The following is a 13,507-nucleotide window of genomic DNA, read 5'->3' on the forward strand; positions in this document are numbered from 1 at the left end:
CTTTACCAAGATCAGGACAGGCCCATGTGAGGGCAAAAGTCCTTCGCTTTTTTGACTACCCCTTGGGAGGACGTCTCAATGCTCCAGGACTTCCTTCCCTTTCATCTAGCCGTTATTTAATTTGTATTAACACAGATTTATGTTTATCGGCAGCAGTAGAACCTTTTCACATTCGTTAGTTCGGTATGGTGACCCAATCATCGATGCCTCGATGATAAGCTCTTTGAAAGGCTACTTATGCTGATCTGTAATTAGTTCACTGTAAAATTTTGCAAATTTGTTTTGATAAAATAAATGTCTGTATTGTTTGGGAACTCGAGTGTGCCTATTTCGTGGCATACATGATACTTGCTATACAGGGTGTTTCACAAAAGGTGGACAAATTCGATATTGTAAAAACGATCCGTCGCCACAAAAAAAGGCTTGTGTCGTTTTAGTCCTGGGCCAGGGGCCTATTTAAGAAAATTATTAAAGTCTGGGATAATTAGATTGTTAATTATTTTTGTGTAATTAACTTTTTTAATATTGTGTTTAAGGGCATGGTTTCAATTAGAAAAGTGCTCAGCATCATCGGAAAACACTAAATCAAGAAATTGCAGAACGATAGAAGGCATGCGAAGCATTTTTCGGCTTTCTGAAAAATTGCCCAAATTCAACGAGTTTTTAAGTTTCGGTTTGCTATCGGAGCGCATCTCGGCCCCGGCGGCACCGCGCCTCGTGGAGAGATAAAGCGGCCAGCCTCTGCTGCGTTGCACGATGGCAGCGCAGCAGAGGTTGGTTGCACTATATCTCCACAGGGCGTGGTGCTACCGGGGACGAGATGTGCTCCGATAGCAAACCGAAACTTAAAAACCAGTCGAATTTGTGCGGTTTTTCAGAAAGCCGTAAAATGCTTTGCATGCCTTCTATCGTTCTGCAATTTGTTGATTTAGTGTTTTTTGATGATGCTGAGTACTCGGTATGCAAAGACGAAAATATTTTAGTTTTGCCAGAAAAACTGACTTTACTACAAGAGGCTTCGTCTCCCTCTCTAAAACTTCTCGGGTTTCCACCGCAACAAGGTCCATTACAGCATGCACGTCCGAGTTTCAAGCGTTCAGCTTGTCTTTGCATCTCTCCCTCGGCCCCGCAGGAAAATCCTGCTGGCGAACGTACAGGCCAATGCACTGACCGTCTCGGGCCCGCACCTATACATCATGGACCGCACGGAGCAGTGCATCCACCGCACCGACAAGCAGACGGGGGACAGCGTGTGGACGGTGCTGTCGCGGCGCTCCCACCTCAGCGACATCTTGGCGGTCAGCCGCCCCGAGCGCCCCGAGGCCCACCCCTGCGTCCGCCACTCCTGCTCCCACCTGTGCCTGCCGGGGCCGCGAGACCGCCACCAGTGCGCCTGCCCCGCTGGGCTGGTCCTCGAGGCGGGTGACGAGCGCCGGTGCGTGCCCGCCCCGACCTGCACCGCAGAGCAGTTTGCGTGCGCCGGCGGCAAGCACGCCTGCATCCCGCTGGCCTGGCGCTGCGATGGGAGCTTCGAGTGCGAGGACCACTCGGACGAGCGCGACTGCCCCACGTGCGGCCCCCACGAGTTTCGCTGCAACGACGGCGGCTGCGTGGCCAAGTCCCGGCTGTGCGACGGCACCGCAGACTGTGCTGACGAGTCGGATGAGTTCTGCTGCCGCTCGATGGAGGTCGTGTGCCGCACGACGCACGACTGCATCGACCGGTCTCGCGTGTGCGACGGGCGCGCCGACTGCGCCGACGGCTCGGACGAGAAGCAGTGTGACGGCGCCACGCTGCGGGCACCCATCACCGCGGAGAAGGCGGGCACCACCACGGTGGTCGTGGTGGCGGTCGTGCTGGTCTTCGCGTTGGCCTGCTTCTTCTCGGTGGCGCTCTGCTGCTACTTGTACCACGCCCGCGGCGGCGGCGAGGTCGAGGTTCCCGCGCCGGGAGCGGCGTACCGGATGCTGCCGTACCCCAAGCCGGTGGCCAATGCACAGGTGGCGCAGGTGGCGCCACTGCCGCCGGCATCGTCGAGCGCGTCGAGCGGCGCGGCGGCGTACCCGCGGGAGACCCTCAACCCGCCGCCGAGCCCCGCCACGGTGCGGTCGTACCGCTACATGCCCACGCCGTGTTCGACGGACGTTTGTGATGACAGCGAGCCCTGCCCGTGTCGGTTCCGGTGCGACGACTCCCTGTACGACTCGGACCCGAATCCACCGCCGCCGACGCCGCGGAGCCGGGGATGCGTTTCGGACGTCAGTTGTCCTCCGTCACCGCTTACGGATCGTGGCTTCTGCCATCCACCCCCGCCTTCGCCGGTGCCGGAGTCGGACTACTAGTTTCGGGTCGTCGCACCTCGTCACGTTTTCGAAGTCGGCAGCCATTTTAGTCGCAACAAGTCGCGCGGCTCGCCATACCTCGCGTCGCCTTATGACGGACTACGCCGGAGTTACAAGCAGCCAATTAGAAAAGTTACGACATATTACTCTGAAGTGTATGTTGGCCAAGTATGCACGTCGGAGCAACATACTGCACAATTTGTAACTGGCTCGCGATTCTATCCGGCTGCTTGTAGCTTTGACTGCAGTCCAACGTTGGACGTAACAAAGTATAAGTTCCGTATCGAGCCACGAACAAAGAGGAGAGAAACTGGCAGTCGCGCTGTTAGGGTCATATGCAGACCGACCAGTTTGAAGCTGTTTTTAGCCATTTACAATGTGACCGGATAGTGGTCTGGTGTCGTTTTGGAATGCTGCAAGTCACTCGCTTCATCAGGCAAGCGTAAACACTCCTTTAGTAACTTGTTGCAGTTGCTAAAGTTGCTCTGTAGTTTGAGAAAAGGTGCACGTTTGTCTACAAAGCTTCGATGCAAAGCTGCAAACTCCGAGAAATTAATCATATGCTGAGCTTCGCAGTTGATTTATGTTGCAAAACACTGCAATGTTTGGCTAAAATGGCAGCTCACCTCTTGACTATGCTCCTGGGAGTCAGGACCGGTGAATGTCGGAGAGCGCACTCCACTTGGTGCCTTCAAACTGTGTCTAACGCACAAGACAAATTTTACTTTTTATATCGAGTCAGTTTTAATCTGGTTGACGTCAAATTACTGAAGGGCAGCAATGTTTTACTTCTGAGGTTCTTCAAAAAGATTTCTGTTCATACGAGAATAACCCTCCGCAAAAGCTAATATGTAGTACATACTTGATTTTTTTTTTACTCATTTAATTGTGCAGTTGAAGTACCAGGTTGCATGCATACTCAATAACTGGGTACACTACGACATGCCTTACAAAATGTACATTATTATACAGCTCAAAATGGGCAGTGTTTATCCAGAAAAGGAAATTTTTCTATTTTTGAAGAGCCCTGTTGAGCTGAGGATCGTTGAACCGTAGGAAAAGGCTTTTATTGTGCGCGCCATTGTCTGTACGTCGGACAAACCCCACTCCTAGGTAAATGTGCCATGTTCACCACCAGTTATTTATTAGGACTTGTCAGTTAACGTTTTTTGTATGTCATGTGTACATATACTTGTTTCAATGCCAAATGCTTCCAAGTTCCTGGCAGTTTTTTTTTTGTTTTGTTTTTGTGTGTACATAGGGGCAGTGTTGAACGTGTACCATAATCATGCCTCACTGTGGTTAAGATGCAATATCAGCGGTATCCTCCCATATTGTACAGACTCATTCAAATGGCGACCAATGAACAATGCAGAATTCTCAGGTTGATGCGTGTCACTATGCAATACATTGAGGAACACAGCGTGTATACATTGTAATCTTTATTTTGCCGACGGTGTAAAAAGTATAAGAGATTCTCGCGTGGAGAGCGTTACGAAGATGGATAATAAAAAGGCACAAAGATCTTGCTTCCCTTTCACTCTTGGGTAAAACCATATACTCCGTAATAGCTTGCATGAAAAAAACTTGCAAGGTGAGCAGAATGCTATGCTGCAAACAGGCACATACTAAAAAACTTCTGAGGTTGTTTGTTAATATTCATAACTGCCTTTGGGAGCATACATCTCCCTAGCTGCAGTGGCAGTCTGATCTTGTAAATGTTTTATTTTATTTTTTAACTTTGCAGGCACTATGTACAAGCAGTAAGGATTTGATTTGCTAAAACTTCTGTACAGTCAACTTGAGCTTTAACAAAAAAAAAAAAAACTGATTGTGCTGCATCATTGCCGCACACATGATGGGACATACAAAGTATGGACGGTATGATATACTCGTTTCACCTTACCATGGACTGCAAGGACACTAGGAGACATTGAAGCCAATTAAATGCCGCGGGAGTGTCGCGTGACCTCCCAGCGCGACTCGGCGATGTGCGGTGCACATAGTCGAGTGACGCAATCGCAACCTCGAACTGACCGGGGTGGCTTGTAGCATCCGCTGTGGTCCATCGTAGGGTGAAACGGAGTAGACTTTTTGTATGCGGCCAAAGAAGGCTATGCAACTTCTTGGAATGTTGCGTGACATTTCACTCGGAATTGGGCAGTAGGTGGGCCAAAACTTCAGTTGGCTAAAGGCTCGAGTGCGTCAGGATAGACAAGACCTGCACTAGTGCCAGGAAGCAAGGTAGGATCCACATCGGGGAGAGGGATGCAGCGGCGTTGCACCAGTAGTAGAACTCGCAGAAGCAGTAGTCCACGGAGGTGTAGTAGTCCCTGCAGAAATGTGCATAAAAATGTAACCGACGCTTAGAACTCGATTGAACTAAACAGACTTAAAGGAATTGCACCTGTTTATTGCAGTTCAAAGTAATCTGGACTAATAGCTATAGGATAGTACTCATTATCTCGAATTAAAAAAAAAAAAAAAAAAAAAAGGTTTTCACATGAATGCAGCTGAACAGGAAAAAAAAGATGCTGGATGAAATATCCCAAGTAAGCAGATGTCCCAAATTTAGGCGGGACAGTCGCACTTTCGAGGCTTTGGACCCATGTTTGTGGGACCGCATTTTGTCCCACTTTTTTCCAACCTTCCCGAGTTCCTGAGTAGGCTCAAGTCTTGCACCAAAGGCAAGTAGCCCACCGTGCCACTTTTGGCATCCTGGTGGCCCAGTATAGTAAACCTCCCCAAACACATGTACACTCATCCTACCTAATTCAATGATTGAATACTGGTGAAGTCTTTAGCCAAAGCTTGGGCCAAACACGAAGTCGCTTCAATGTGACTTATACACGGATGGATGGATGCTAATGACTGTACCCTTTATAACAGACAGTAGCTTGTGCCACCTAGCCTAGAAACCATAAGTATGATTTTGTCCTCCCCACCAATTCCCTTTCCCTCCGTCTTTTTGTAACAACTACTACCAAGCGGCGTGGTATAGTGCCAGGATGACTTTAGGGGAATTCGGGTAAAAACAACTAAAAAACATAACCCCGAGCCTGAACATGCCTGTTCAGACATCAGTGTTGCCAATTTAGCAGTTTTCCAAAGTCATCTAGCAGGAGAAATGCCGTATTTTCCGGACTATTCGCGACTCCAGCGACCTATAGGGGGCGCCACCACCAAACAAACATGGCGGCTGAGTCCAGGTCGCGGCGGCTGGGCCGGGCCGCCTGAACAGGTGGCGCGTTCAATTTAACAGATTTTCTTTTGTTTAATGCCCAATTTTATAGGTATTTGAACTGAGACGGTTTAGTGTAGCCGGTGCAGATAAACTTGCAAAGCATAGTTTTGTTTTGCCGGTGTTTTTTTGTTATTTTCGTGTCAAACTTTCGTTTCGGAGATTTCGTTCAAAACCGAAACTATGGGCTCCGGAGAGATGGTAATATACTAATCAGTTTTGATCATCTAAGGAAAGCGGCGATGACTATAGAATTGTTCCACAGAGGGTAACTTTTCAGCTAACTCGCATGCCTCGACCATGCGACTTATCTGTCCGCGAAATCGAGCTTTTGTGCGTATCCGCGTTTACGAAACAGCTCCAGTCGTCTGCTCGGCCAACAACACAGGCTGCAGGAAAATTACGAAAATTAAGCAACCGCTTCTTGAGCCAAGGACCATGTTAACCCGCCGGCGCCCCACTAAGCAGCTGATACTCGTATTTCAATTCAGGTTTTAGTAGCAATCGAGAAGTCATTTTGACGAGCGGGTTATGTATTATATTACGTACTATGGGGGTCCCACTAAAGCGATATTAGTATATCCTTCGGGTTGAAATATGAGCTTAGTTGACTAGCTATTAGGTGAGCTGCTGAATAAAAGTATATTTGACAGACGGAGATATACTGCTTAAACTTAGCCAAATGGTTCTATAGCCGGCAGCACGGAGACAAACTGAAGAGAGTCTTCATTGAAGATCCACGCAGAACCTCTCTGAATTGAACTTTGCTTCGAATCCTGAACGGAGAAAATTAGTATTTTTTTGTGGCCGGTCAACCTGACCAATGTAGACGTATATTGCTGCTGGCTTCGACGACCTCGTAATATAAATATTGGAGGCGCGATAGGTCAAAATGCCGTGACAGCATCTAACGTTGCAAGACTTGTCTCCCACCTTTTGAAAACAGATAATTTCCCTCATTCATCATTTGCAGCGAGCAAGTTTTCCTGAATCAAGTAATTGCGAAATCAGCCCAACTCCTTCAGTGCGGTCCAGAGGCTTTTTCGGCGAAAAGCAGCCAAGATGAATACCCAACGCACCGACCGGCGTGGGTGGCTCAAACTTGAAGCTAACCGAACACAACCAAACTCAAGAAAAGCAGCTATCGAACCTTCCTATTCACTTGACTGCAACATTGATGTTCCCTCCAGTATCAGTTACCAAGCAGTCGTCACTTTGAATGTGATTCGAGACAGACAAGAAATCAAAAAGTTTTTCCGTTATTCCTCTCCATCCAAGAAATCGAAAGCACGCGACCGTGTGCTGTGGAGTAAACGGGCTTTCAAACACGTAATAGAAGAAAACAATCTACTGAGGCTTCACCACACTAATGATCACTCAGGCAAACTTAAGAAATATTCGGACCTTCGTCAAATTACATTGTTCGCCACCGCGCCGACAACACGTCTCTGCGAAAGCCACCAGAGACGCGGAGGGGCGCGGAGCGACCTGGACCGGCTGGTTCCCGGTTTTCCCGCTTGGCGGCGTCCGTTTTGCTGGAGTCGCGAATACACGTTTGCAAGTCCGCTCTCAGGGCGCCGCCATCTTCTTCAGTGGGGTGCGCTCTCGGGAGCGGCCATAATCCGATTACGACGCCTTAGCAAGGCTTCGTAATTGGATTATGACTTGTCCGAGCGCACCCCAGCCAAGCAAGATGGCAGCGCCCTGGAGCCGGACTTGCAAACGTGTATAAGCCGCAACCTTGTATAAGTCGCACATCCATATATTGAGCCGTTTTCGTGGAAAAGTTGGTATATAAGTCGCACCTCTTTGCACGGTTCACGCTATGATTTCTTCAGTTTACGCACATTGGTATTGCGAAATCGGAGTTCCGCACAATTGCTAGATCGCACTTAACGTTTGACGCACATTTCGACTCGTGAGAAATGCCCATAGTATGGTGCTGTCTGGCAGGGGCAATCGAGTGTTTCGCAGCAAAAAAAAAGATGTAAAATGCGCAAAATGAGAGGGTAGCCGACTTTATTCGAGCGAACGCATGCCAAGTGAACAAAAGTTTAAGGAACTAGACACTCGTGAACCAAGCTTTGGAGCACTAGGTGTGGCCAAGTCCTGGAGACGACGCGAGCATCGATGCGCAGGCAGAAAGATAAACCTTGACACACTTTTTTCTGGTACCTCTAAACGATCGGCTAGCCACAATCCTTCCTTTTACATGAAGCAACAAGGCTGGAGCGTTGCACAAAAAGATTGCTCACCAAAAAGAAACTAAGAAAGACGTGCGAAAATATTCTGCAATGCGTGTATACCAGCCCACTTACTTTTTAGTGTTACTGGACTGAAAGAAAAGAATATGTAACCATGGTTAGGCAACATCAATAACATGCTGTAAAAGCTTTATTCTCACTGTCGTGCCTATCCACATTGAGCCGCTTTGGGGAAACCATAAAAATGAAAATATCTCGCATTCCGAGTCAAAATGGTGCGGCGACAGCAGTGCCTCCTGGAGATAGAAACACCACCTATGGCTACGCTGTTATGGTGCTCTACAAAAAATGGCGTGCAGTGTATTAAAAAAAAATGGCGTCGCACCTAAAAGAAAATCTTAAATAAGTCGCGTTGTTGTATAAGGGGAGACACTGCCCAGAAAAAAAGATTTCTGCAAAAAAAGCTGATTTTGAAAAATGACATATTTACATCCACCAACATCTAGAGAGTATTCCCATAAAGTTTAATTAATTTTCACTGCATAGTTAATTTTTTATAAATTATTTTTTGTCCACCAAAGCTAAAGAAAAGGTAGGGTTTGGAGCACTTTGAACGCATTTTTCTCCGTTCCACTTTTTGGTGTAAATTCCATTTTAGTCAATCTATCGTTTAATAGTGGCAAAACAAGGAAGGCTCATTCCCCCCTTTTCCTGACTGAAATTTAATAAGGAATGCGGCTATGGAACTTTTTTGTCACTTTACGGATGTCTTTTATAAAAAATGTTGACATTTTATCGAAGACACAGAAGACCAAAAAGTTGACCAATTTTGCAGAAGAGAAAATTTATAGAAATGAATTACTTTTTAGAAATAACGTTCCATAGCCGCACCCTTTAGGCATTCTGCTACATATCTAGCAAATAAAAATCTTGAATATCGTGATAGTTTTCTGACGATAGATTAACTAAACAACGTAGGGGTGTTGCTGATAAAAGCTACTCTAATTCCCTTCTCATTTAACCGACAGACCTGAAATTTTGTTATACGCCGTCTAATATGACTACTAGCCTACCCTGTAAATTTCAATAATTTTAAGACAAGGGTTCAAAAGTTGACCCCCCTAGGGTGTGTGCCCCCGTCGCACCAAGAAAAATGTTCGAAAAAAAGCCGCGACTTATACACCGGAAAATACGGTAGCTGTTTTGTAGGCGGTGGAATTTTTAACAATTTTCAAGTCTTGTCATCACTTTTTTTTTTTCAGCGTTAAATGTTTTTAATTTTGCATTTATGAATCGGGGGTAACTTAATTTCTGCGGAAGCTAGAGTCATGGGTTCGTTATTTTTGCTCACTGGGAGCAAAAGTTTTCGTCTGCGACAAACCTCGAAACATGCCTCAACCGATTTGTGCAAGAATGTACAAATTTGTTTTCCAAGTTTGCCAGATGAAGTGGGTCCGGTAAGCAATGCACGAAAATAGGGGAAAAATGGGGGCAATAGGATTCTAAGCTTTGAGACTGGTTACAAGATGCTCCAGGCGATGTCGGGCACCCTGGGAAATTTGGCTTTTCCCAAAGCACATGAATTTTGTCACTGGAGCTTTGAACTGCTGCACAACCAGTGTTACAGGTGTTACCAAAAAAAAGTACCGAACTATGTTCCTCGTTACTTGCAAATAAAAGTAACGCGTTGCCGACCTACGTTACCTCAAAATGAAAGGAACGCATTACCGTTACTGATAAAAAGCAATGCACGTTACTTTTTTAATTATGAATTAACATGGTTTACTGTTTTGACGGTATGGTATGGATAAGTGCCATATTTCAAGAGACATTATGTTCATGAAAAAACTAAACTATCTTTTTTATGGCTTCACCTAAATACAAGAAAAGACGCGAAAAAACTAAAAAAATTCACAACTTGGTGCCTAAAATATATAAAAAAAATGTTTTAAGTGTGTAATTTTTTCAGTTTTGAGAAGTAACATAAGCATGTTGCCCATTACTGTCCTAAAAAATTAGTAAGTATCTTACTACTTTACCGAAAAAAGAAATGCGTTAGCGACAACACTGTGCACAACATTGCACTAAAGATTGGAACAACGGAGGTGTACGCCGGCAGGTACGGCAAGACAACGCGCCTCGTAACACCTGGTAAAAGTAAGATCATGAAGTGAACATTGTGCTATGCATAGAAGTGATCTGCGTCAAAGAATGTAGCTCTTTCATTTATTGTACTGTTTTTCAGACTAATTATAACGATAAATAGTGCACGCCCAAAATTTAGCGGTTATTTGCAATTCCTGCACCCAGTTTTCGATTTTTTAATTTTGAAACGCTCGGAAGTACAGCACGGTGCTGACTTGGTGATATATCGGCGCCGTATCAGCACACCGCTATGTGTGACCCTGTTTCTTCATGCCCAAACACAATGACTCTCGAAGCGTGCAGCGCTTGCTTCGTGCCATCTCGACACTGCCCTGCACATGCTAACCGGCCTTACCTCGAATTTGTGAATTTCCCTACCTTAGCCTTTTAAATGTTACCAGAACAATGCGCTCGAACAGATAGACATTTAAATGGAACTAAAAATAGAACAACAAAGCGGGACTGCCCAGGAAAGCAACAAAGCTTACTCCCTCTGCTGTGTGTGTGTACAGCTCCGAAAGTATGAGAAACCGCTCACCTCTTGAGCTCGAGCTCCTTGATCTCGTTGTCGACGTAGACGGCCAGCTTGGGGCTCTCTGCGGCGGGGCGGCAGCCCTCGTACGTGTCGGCGGGGATGTCGTGCCTGTAAAACTCCAGGTTCGACAGGCAGTCCCGCGTGTAGAGCACCTCCGCTGTTTGGGGAAACCAGCAACACTTGTTTCATTTCGTTGCTGCTAAGTGAGACTCCCGCTTTTTTTAGTTAGAAATTTTGGCTTGGCAAGAATGGGCGGGAATGAGGTAGCGGGAAGAAAAATGCTCCGAGGTTGAAGGAGCGCCTGCTAGCTAATCAACAAAGTTCCTCACATTCGCAATTTTCACGACCTACAGGGGGGCATAATGGCGCCTATTAAAGTGGCCGTCATCCGGATGGTTGACGTTGAAGAGTATGACAAGGGCAGTGGTGTCGGAAAAGGGGGAGGGGGGGGGAGGTAATTGCCCCCCCAGACACTCAAGAAATTGAATGGAAACAATATGGGGGAAGAGTGCGCAAAATCGCTGTCGCTCCCCCACCACCACCACCGTCGTCGCCCTTCCCCCCCCCCCCCCCCATCTCCCAAATGGTTCCGATGTTTCTGGACGGGGGTAAGTCTGTGATGTGTAAATAAATATAATTTCGTTAAGTACGAGCAGCATTAGAGCCTTACATTATCTTTCCATGTCGGGAAGAAGGTATAAGTATCTTCATTGTGAAGTCTACCATCCACAAACTAGGGAACGCAATTGGCACATCGCGGTACCACCATTGCTGAAAGTTGTGACTCGAACGTATCAGGGTGTCTAGCGACCGGGAAAACCGGGAATTGTCAGGGAAATTTTAATTACTGGGAAAAATTGGCTGGAAACGCCATCGAGTGCCCTGAGCAAGGGCTTGAGGACTTGGGGGCAGAAAAATAGACAATAAATTCTGCTTAGAGCGGAGCGCGGGCTCGGCTCAACTGATTTAGAATGTGCTACCTGATGCTTAGAAAACAGCCCGACAAATCCAGTCCAAGCCTTGGAATGGATTGGATTGAAGGCACGACACTAGGCTGGATCCAGTTAGAGCTTCTAGATATAGTAACAAATGGGAAAGCCGCAGGCCCCTATCCAATTCACGCATTAAGCCAAAAGTATCCGAAAGTGTGCATCTGGCGGTAATGCAGCAATGCGCCATGCTGCCATTTGGTTATTGACGAGTGTGGTTGAGCGTCGTGTTTTCACTGTGTTTCCGGAAGTGACTTCTTCACTGAAGATGTCAGCGGCAAGAGAGTGCTCGTTTAATCCGGACTGGACGACCCCGAATATTTCGGTATATGCAAGTTGGATTAAGCCCATGCAAAATGATGCTCACAGTGCTCAATGCTAAATGCTAATGCCTTGTATTGTAATGGTGTTATATATTTAACCGCCTCTACAGTGGTCAGGGAATTTCGCCTGAAATTGTCAGGGAAAACCTGGAAAAGTCAGGGAATTTCAAGATAATAATTTGCTAGACACTTCGGAATTAAAAACAGGACGATAATACGAGGAGCAGACAAACAAGTGACACAGACGTAGTGACACGGACAGCGGAACGTCCGTGTCGCTTCTTTGTCTGGTCCTTGTCTTTTCGCGCTGTTTCTAATTCTGAAGTATGTACCAACTCGCCCAAGCCTCAACTTTTGCTAGAGTGCACCCTTGTAATACAAGCTCCTTATAATGTGCGAACGGTGATCCTCCTTAACATCGGTCTCACTATAAAATGGTTAAAAAAACAGCCTGCCCACCTGTAGGTTGATACATGCTTTGTCAAGTCTAGCGTGAACAGAAGATGAACAATCAATACCGTAAACACCAAAGGGAAATGGTTCGTTGATATGTTTGCTGACAAAGAGTGACCATTTTCTGCAGCATTTATTGTTGCACAACCTACCCTCATTGCCACAGAAATGTGTGCTTAAGAATTGGGTGTCGGCAACTCTGCTAATCAATCTTAATGAAAGGGAAGAACTTTTCTGCGGATTACTTACATCCTTTGCGCTCGACGATCTTGACACACTTGTCATCGGCACGTGGACATGTGATCGCATGGTGTATCAGCCAGTTGACGTCGTCTTTGCAACCCGGCTGGTTGCTGATGCATGAATAGCACCACATCTCGGCAGAAACTGCGAATTAGCGAGAGTGTGAAAACTGTTTTAACAGGTACTGAAGCAGTGCCCGCAAGGCACTCCACGCTATATTTCAAATTTAGAATTTTTCCGCAAAGTTCAAAGGAAAGGAAGTGTGCATCGTGGTGTATATACACCATACGGTTTACGGGCCTACAGCGTCATGTAAGGTTGCTAGCGTGTACAGCCGTTATTATTATTATTTTTTTTTTTTATTGGGACAACGGACATTGGCACGCGCAGTTGGTTTGTGTAGTTCTGTCAAAAATGGCAAGTTTCTCGCATAAAATTTTATTAGCCGCTGCCGACGCGTGTTTCGTAGTTCCGATCTTGAGGTGATGTTTCCTACGTCGAACGAAAATGCACATCACATTTGAACGAACGGTTTGAGGGCGCGGCCACATACGCGCGGCTTGTTTTTTACATCCACTTGTTGCTGGCCCGAACTTCACGCCCTAAGAAAACAGCTTTAAACCGCCTCAAACGGGACTACCTCGCTATGTCCGCACTTCTTTTCTAGAGAATCCCAAAGCCCAGCAGTAGGCATCTTCTGACAGGACAAGGTAACGCTCGATGGCCGCAAAACTTTGAACTTGCGAAGTTGCAACGGCAAGTTTGCAGTTCTATTATGATATACAGAAGTCCGAAACAACTCACCCATGTTCGACGCACAAAACAGCACAAAAGCGAAGATCGTCGGCGTCATCTTGGAGTGTAGTATCGAAGATCGACTCACATACTTGGAATTTTGCATACACGGTCAAATGACGGAGCAGCTCGCCACGGAAGCCATTGCAGCGGGCGGGCGTGGAGATGGAGATACCTGGTGTAGTTGTTGTCACCAACACCGGATGGCGCGATGGTCGTTTTTTGTTACCCAAAAAC

General features: G+C 46.6%; 2 protein-coding genes across 2 annotated transcripts in view; one reads left to right on the forward strand and one right to left on the reverse strand.

Annotated features, from left to right (window-relative positions):
* LOC8043986 (low-density lipoprotein receptor-related protein 6) overlaps positions 1–3,866 on the forward strand; it is a 64,050-nt gene extending 60,184 nt beyond the window's left edge. Inside the window, exon 19 of the mRNA XM_029974315.4 lies at positions 1,133–3,866. Coding sequence (XP_029830175.1) covers positions 1,133–2,342 — 1,210 coding nt within the window. The 3' untranslated portion in view covers positions 2,343–3,866. The remainder of the gene's footprint in view (positions 1–1,132) is intronic.
* LOC115315080 lies at positions 3,770–13,447 on the reverse strand. Its single transcript, XM_029974318.4, has 4 exons — positions 13,280–13,447; positions 12,482–12,619; positions 10,471–10,624; positions 3,770–4,675 (listed from the first exon to the last, which is right to left on the reverse strand). Exons 1-4 carry the CDS (start codon positions 13,374–13,376, stop codon positions 4,531–4,533), a joined length of 534 nt encoding a protein of 177 aa, XP_029830178.1. The 5' UTR covers positions 13,377–13,447; the 3' UTR covers positions 3,770–4,530.
* Between the last annotated feature and the right edge of the window lie 60 nt (positions 13,448–13,507).

The sequence above is a fragment of the Ixodes scapularis genome, unplaced genomic scaffold, assembly GCF_016920785.2.
Source record: "Ixodes scapularis isolate PalLabHiFi unplaced genomic scaffold, ASM1692078v2 PGA_scaffold7__128_contigs__length_106722199, whole genome shotgun sequence".
In the NCBI taxonomy this organism is placed as follows: domain Eukaryota; kingdom Metazoa; phylum Arthropoda; class Arachnida; order Ixodida; family Ixodidae; genus Ixodes; species Ixodes scapularis.